Source organism: Neophocaena asiaeorientalis, unplaced genomic scaffold (genome assembly GCF_003031525.2).
Source record: "Neophocaena asiaeorientalis asiaeorientalis breed wild unplaced genomic scaffold, Neophocaena_asiaeorientalis_V1.1 scaffold150, whole genome shotgun sequence".
Lineage (NCBI taxonomy): Eukaryota > Metazoa > Chordata > Mammalia > Artiodactyla > Phocoenidae > Neophocaena > Neophocaena asiaeorientalis.
The window spans coordinates 2,658,122-2,665,195 of record NW_020176571.1 but is presented as its reverse complement, the minus strand read 5'-3'; the positions used below and the strand labels follow the sequence as shown (position 1 = coordinate 2,665,195).

The 7,074-nt window shown below is 59.0% G+C and overlaps 1 protein-coding gene across 9 annotated transcripts in view; it reads right to left on the bottom strand.

Annotated features, from left to right (window-relative positions):
• SLC6A12 (solute carrier family 6 member 12) overlaps positions 1 to 7,074 on the bottom strand; it is a 21,635-nt gene that overhangs the window by 5,950 nt on the left and 8,611 nt on the right. For all 9 annotated transcript variants that reach the window (XM_024733383.1, XM_024733382.1, XM_024733376.1 and 6 more), the window contains 7 exons: positions 5,444 to 5,584; positions 4,611 to 4,698; positions 3,505 to 3,637; positions 2,207 to 2,341; positions 820 to 923; positions 441 to 565; positions 15 to 127 (listed from right to left, as the gene is read on the bottom strand). In XM_024733383.1, coding sequence (XP_024589151.1) covers positions 15 to 127; positions 441 to 565; positions 820 to 923; positions 2,207 to 2,341; positions 3,505 to 3,637; positions 4,611 to 4,698; positions 5,444 to 5,584 — 839 coding nt within the window. The remainder of the gene's footprint in view (positions 1 to 14; positions 128 to 440; positions 566 to 819; positions 924 to 2,206; positions 2,342 to 3,504; positions 3,638 to 4,610; positions 4,699 to 5,443; positions 5,585 to 7,074) is intronic.

Genomic DNA, 7,074 nt, shown 5'->3' with positions numbered 1-7,074 from the left:
GGGCGGGGGCGAACCTGGCTGTCCAGCCCGAGGAAGATGAGCATGATGAAGAAGAGGCAGGACCACAGCTGGGACAGGGGCATCATGCTCACAGCCTTGGGGAAGGCAATGAAGGCCAGACCAGGGCCTGCCGGGCACAGACGCCATCAGGGCCCCGCCCCTGTGTTCGCGCGCGTGTGCGTGCGCCTGCGTGCGTGCGCTGGTTCCCGAGGGCCGGCCGGCTCTTCTACTGCTTTGGGGAGCACGCTTTCCACTCGTGCGTCCGTCCTCCCATCCGTCCCCGCCTCCCTCCTCCCTCCCCTGGTTTTGGGGTTCTGCTCTGTGCCTAGCACGGCCGCCTGATGCTGAAAGGTTCCTACAGTACCCAGCTTCTGGGACCCCTGGCCTCCTGTCCCCTGCCCCTCCTTCTCCCCGGCCCCAGGCAGCAAAGCAGCGCCCACCTGACTCGGCCACCTCAGAGATGGGCACCCCCTGCTCCTGGGACATGAAGCCCAGGATGGAGAAGACAACAAACCCGGCCACGAAGCTGGTGGCGCTGTTCAGGAAGCAGAGGGCGATGCTGTCCCTGCAGAAAATGGGAAGGAAAAGGGAGAAAGAAACCCATCGTGGGGGGACATCCAAAGACGGTGAGCGGTAAAGAGGAGAGAGGAAAGGAAGTGGGGGAAAGGAGCCCAAGACCAGGTACCAGAAGGTGAAGAGAAGAAAGGGAGGGAGAAAGCCCAGGTCTGGAAAGGGGACCCCAGTGTCGGTTTTGCACAGCTTCGGGCCCCTGCTCACAACGGAGGAAGGCCCCCTCCCAGGACCCTGCGCCCCGCTCACCTGTAACAGTTGTTGTGGTACTTGTTGTAGCTGCCCAGGGCCGTCAGGCACCCCTGGCAGATGGCGAAGGAGAAGAAGATCTGGGTGCCTGCGTCCATCCACACCTGCAGGAGACCCCGAGGAAGCGGTGGGAAGATGGGGGGAGCCCGCCAGGGCCTGGAGCAGTGACTGCCCCTCACCTCCACAACCAGAGGCCCCTCCGTCCCCGCAGAGCCCACGTTACAGCCTACGCCCACTGACGCATCCTCTTCCCGTGGGCACTCAGCAGGCACCACGTCGGTGCGCGTGACTGTAACTTCTAGTTGGTTCACCACAGACGGTGAACCAGAGAAGGAGGGCTGTCTGCAGGGCGGAGCTGAGGACCTGGCCGCCCTCAACCTGCAGGTGCCCCCAGGCAGCCATGTGGGCAGAGGCCACGGCCTTCAAATATAGAGAGAAGACACCAAGACTCCACGGGGTGGGGGGGGGGGGGGGGGGGGGGGGCAAAGAATGTGCTCAGACAAGTCCAGAGGGGCAAAATGTCCAACATCGCACTAGTAAAAAAAAAAATTTTAATGGCAACATGCTACTACTTTGACCTATCAAAGGTTAAAATAAATTCTACTTGAATCTCTCATGGGCCTACAGAAGGAAGGGTACCCACCAACACGGGCAGTCAAAGTCCACAGCACATGTCAAGAGCCTTAAAAGGTGCGTACTCCCTGACTTAGTAATCCCACTTCTACGTCTGACTACTGTCAGGAAATAATCAGAGATGTGGTCAAAGATTTAAACACAAGGTGTTCATCGCAGCTGTCTGTACAATCATAAAAAAAAAAAAAATACGTGACCTAAATGTGCAGGAACGGGGAAGAACTGAGTAAAAGCCGACACCTGCCCCAGGTGTGGATGCCCAGAGGTCATATGTCCGGGTCTGTCCGCCCGCTGCCCACACCAGCTCTAGAGAGGTACCTGGACTTATGGGACCGCAGTACATCCTGGCTGGATGAGTGAGCGGATGGATGGGGGACGGAGGAAACATTATGCAAATGATAAAAGGACATTTACAAATGGGTTTAATAACAAGGAAGATGCTTACACTATAAGTGAAAATATATTTATCTCCACGTATAATTGTCTCAACAACGTGAAAACACACACGCACCATATAGAAAAAAAAAAATTGGAAGGAAATATACTAAAATGCTAACAGAGGTTATAGCTGAGTGGTGAGGTTACAGGAGGTTTTTAGTTCCTTTTTCATAATTTTCTTCTATATTATCTACTTTTTTCTCCAGTGGTCACAGATTGCCTCTAAACAGCGAAAAGCAATCAAAGGTTTTCAGAAGTCCAGATCTGGCTTGGGGCGGGAGATGCCTGGGGAAACAGTCCCCAGTGAGGTTCCTACCTGGGGGTCCTTGAGCCGAAGCAAATCTGGTTTTAGATAGTAGATGATGCCCTCGTAGGCTCCGGGCAGGGTGATGCCTCGGATCAGTAGGATGGCCAGCATCAGGTAGGGGAATGTGGCTGTGAAGTAGACAACCTGGAGGGGAGAAGACCAAGGTCACCCTTCCCCGGGCAGCACAAGCTGCCTCAGAGGAGGGGTGAGCACAGGAAACTTCCCACCCCTCCCTTTACACATTCTGGGGTGTCTGGGGCTCCCCAGCAGAGGATGAGACACACATCAGCAGGGCAAAGGAACAGGAAGAAGGACAGGGAGGGGTATGAGTTTCCACCCGTAACATTAATCCAGATTCTGGTCTCTCTTAATCCCGTATCCTGGCTGTTCGCCTGCCCCTTGCCCCCTTGAAGCGGGGGGAACCCCGCCCAGGGGGAAGGCGAGCAGGTCTGTACAGTGATCAGTGGGGAAATTTAGACGGAACTTTTCCAGGCTTAAGGTTGGGGGAGCAGCATTGGCCTGAGCTCTGGGGGACAGGAGACACACGGGGTGGGGGGCTCCACTCTGCCCCTTCCCCGAGAGGGCGGCACTCTCCGTGTCGTTATTACTATTATTTTTATGTTATCGTTATTACAACAATCCGTGGAAGGGGGAGGCTGCTTTGGGAGGGGGCTAATCAGAGAAGGTGGGACCCTGTCTGTTCCCGGCTGTAACAAGCGTGGAGCATCAATGTCAGACTCCCTGGGTTGGAAACGATGCTCCAGTGTGAACTCTGTGCACACAACAGACCACTTTGTCCACCCTCAGCTTGAGCTCCTTCAGAGGTTGCAAACCCACCACCTCAAAGACTGTTCTGTTTGCCACTTCATCCTAGACGTGGTCTTGGTGTGTTGTTAAACGAGCCAAGCACATCGTGCGAGTGTGTGATCCTGATTGTGCGATATTCGCACCACACACACACACACACACGCGCGTGCATAAAGGAAGCTAGAAGCCGACCAGCAAAATGCTGACAGGGATGTGCAGACACCCCTCCAGCCCGCTGGTGGCTCAGCTCTGACACCGGGACCTTCCTGGTTCTTATTTTGCTCTGCATTTCACTTACGTAAACAGGCCTTTGAAAGTCATACCGAAAAAGAAAGCCTTCCCTTGTGCTGAGCTAAACCCTGCCCTCCCGTGATGTCCCCTGTTCTCAGCAGGCCTCTCCCTTTCACTGCTTTCTCTTTCAGGTCTCCAGAGGGATGCCATGTGTGTCCCCGTGGACCCTGGGGGCCACAGAGAGTGGTCCCGGAGCCAGGACCCCTCACCTTGCCCGTGGACTTGACCCCCTTCCAGATGCAGAAGTAGCAGACGACCCAGGCAAGCAGGAGGCAGAGGGCCAGCTCCCAACGCAGGGCCCCCAGGTCGTGGATGCCGGAGCTGATGCCCAGAACACGTCTCCTGGGGACGGGGAGACACACAACCAGGTGAGGCCGAGGGGACAGTGGCCTCCGCCATCAGGTGTCCTCATCCTCAGAGCTGACCCCACAGGTCTCAGAGTCCACGCCTCCCTGCCCCCACCTCTTCCCTGCCCCATGGCCAGCACGTTCCCACCTGTGGTCTCTAAGCCCCTGGCCGTTAGACGACCACATAATCCCATATCTCTCTATGTCAGAGAGATAGAGACAGAGAGTGAGGGCAGTAAGCGTCTGAGCGAGCTCAAGCCTGTGGGGAGCAGAGACCCGTACGGGCAGTTGATGAGCAGGTGCTCGGGAAGCAGACAGAGGGGCTGGATGGGCGTCAGCATCTGAAGAGTGACTGGGGTGATGGGAACACGTGTGTGCCGGGGTCGGTGGGCATGAGGGCGGCGTGGATGCCGGGAGGGCGCCCCGGGGAGAGTGTCGGTGAGTACGTGTGGGCCAAGGTAAGTGTGAGGGCGGGTAGACTTGTATAAGCGCAAGGGTGGACACGTGTGGATGCTGGGGTGCAAGTGCTCGTGTGGAGGGTGCAGGCGTGAGTGTAGAAATTTGCCAGTTCCTGTGGTATAAATACTCCCACTTTGGCCAATTTCAAGCCACCACCAGGACATCAGGGCACATGGAGCTAGCACAGACTCTTCCCAGCTCGCCTGGCCGTCGGCCGTGGCTGTCTACGTGCAGGTGGGCGTGTGGGTGCGGGTGGGTGACGGTAAGAAGGCACGTGGGCGATGCAAGTCACGTGGACGCGCGTGTGAGTCCAGGTGGACACAGGTGGATGCGGGGCGAGCGTGAGGGTGTGGACGGTAGGTGTGGAGGGTCCCTCATCTCCTAGTGACGTGAGTGCTGGAAAGCATGCACAGGGAGGTGTACACCTGCACCCCCAGTCCCGGGCCCCAGACATTTAAATTCCCTCCGCCTGGGGCCCCCGGGAGGCGGCCTCCAGGCCGGGCACCTACTCCCAGAATTCCATGACGGGGGAGGTGAAGTTCACGGGCGGGGCCGCTGTGCCAGCTGCCGAGCGGTTCAGGAAGTCCATGCAGTGCTCTGCAGGGGACAAGAGGGGCATCAGCAGCGGGCCAGGCGGGCAGAGGCGCCCTCACACCCCGTCCGCCCCCTCTGGCCTCGCATTCCCGGTCCCCAGAGCTTCCTCTGGAGCCCCCGCTTTCCAGCGTCAGGAGTTCCTGCTCGGGTGGCTCGGGTGAGCAGCCCCCGTCCCTGTGTACCTCACGCTGCTCTCATCCTGGTGGAGCTGGCTGCTCCTCTGGCCGTGCTGCCGGCCACCTCTGACCCTGTCCGGACCTCAGGCCAGGCCCCCATGCCCACGTGTGCACCTCACTCCCCAGCGATGGGGGTATGGGCTCGTGGGACGGCCCCGCCGGGAGTGGTCCCCACACAGGCCCCTTCCCATCCTTCCGTGGTCACCCGTCGAAATCTGCCACTGCTCTGTCCGCTCGTCTGTTCCCAGCGCTTGACTGTCCCTGGTGCGGGCTAGGCCGGATCAGCCGGGCCCACCGCCGGGTCTCGAGGGTCTGGCACACAGTAGGCCCGCAGTGAACACTGGCTGGGTGGGTGGATGTTGGGGGGTGCTAGCGCCCGGCAGCCGCTTGTCACCCACCGTCCCACCGGGTCGTCGGCTGTCCTGGCGGCTGGTTGGAGGTCCCACACGGGGTCGGCCAGCAGAGTGGCCACCTGTGCCCGCCCAGCTCGGCTTGGGGGCTGTTCTGCCGAGAGCTCCATCACTGTTCGCCCAGCCCCAGCTGCCCCGTCCCAGGGCCGACACGACAAGTACCTGTGTTCCAGGAGTGGGTGCAGGCAGTCCAGGGCAGCTCGGAGGTAAAGGAGCTGAACAGGTAGAAGAGGGCCCAGGAGAGGATGATGATGTAGTAGACGTTCAGATAGGCCTCGATGACCACAGACGCCAGGCCAATGCCTTGTGGGGGGGGGAGTAACAAGGGGGTCCCAGAGACCAGCGTCAGCCTGGGAGCCACCCACCGTGCTGGAAGGACAGGGGCCACAGAGACCCCGCGGGGCTCATTCACGGGCCTGAGAGGCCCTTTACGCCTTATCTTTCTAAGTAAGAAAAGCAGGTGACAGAGCACCACCCTAGGCATTCTCCCAGTTTTATGATGTATATCTGAACGCATTTGTTTTCTCATGAGAGAATCTCTGGAAGGAGCATCGTCCAGAGGTTAACAGGTGGGTCTCTGGGTGACAGATTTCAGTTCACTTTTAAAAGTTCTTTTCTTTCTCTGGTTTTTCTAGTTTTTCTGTGACAGTCATGCATCACTTGTGAAGTAGCAAGGGACAGGAGGAACAGAGGCACGAGGCCAGAGGCGGGAAGTTCCCGAGTTCGGGTCTCACTAGGCATCCGAGCCTCTGGGGGGTGGAGGGAACCCACGCGTGTGTGGCCATCAGGCAAGGACCCGGGCAGCCTCGGTGGGGCTGTGGACCCCAGGGAGCAAACCGAGGACAGACTCCACGTGGACCACACACAGCCCACACGGACCCCAAGGATCCGAGGAAATCATCCCAGACACCCCACAGGGTCCCCATTCTGATCCCACAGGGACCCTCCAAATCACCACATGGACCCCCAAGGACCACACAAAACCATCTGATGCCCCAAGAGGGATAAACACCAGACTAGCCATGCCCCGCCGCCCAGCCCCTGGTCAGGCTCCCGGTCTGCTCAGGAGCCAGCATGGTTCCACCACGTCCACGCCGTCCGGCGGAGGCTTGGCGGCCCCCAGACAGGCCTGTCCTGGGCCCGGCCCCTTAGGGCCTGGCGTCCGAGGCAGAGTCCTCCCTCCCCCGCAACCATGCAAGGAGCCGCTCAGGGACCAGGAGGCCCCTGGGTTTCCCACCGGCCGTCAGGGCGCCATCAGCTGAACAGAGGGTGGAAGAGGACATCCCCACTGCTCACACCAGTGCCAGCAGATCCCCAGAGGGAGGGCAGGGGCTGGGACCAGCTTAGTCCCTAACACAGGACACAGCAGAAACCCACGGAGACCTGCGTTAGCGAATGGCCTCATTTTCTCATCTTATGAGGGTAACGCAGACACTACTGGAGGGTTAGGCGAGGACGCAAACGCGTGTGACATGCTGACGTGAGCCCCGGCACATCATCACCATCATCACCATGATTATACCCCGCGGAGGCATGTCTGGGACCAGGCCACGCGCTCGGGAGCACGTTTCCTGCGAAGCTGTGGAGACTCAGCTTCAGGGTTCCTCACTTGCAAGGACTCCTCCCAAGACTCTGCACCTAATGTCGTGCCTGGTTATAATTTTGTATCATCCTTCCTGGAGGCTGCTTCCACCCAGGTTCTAGAAGCTTCGGGCCCCAGGAAGCCTGATGACACGTCCTAGCTCCTCTGCAGCCCTCAGCACAGGGAGGATGAAGGAAGCAGGGAGGGTGAT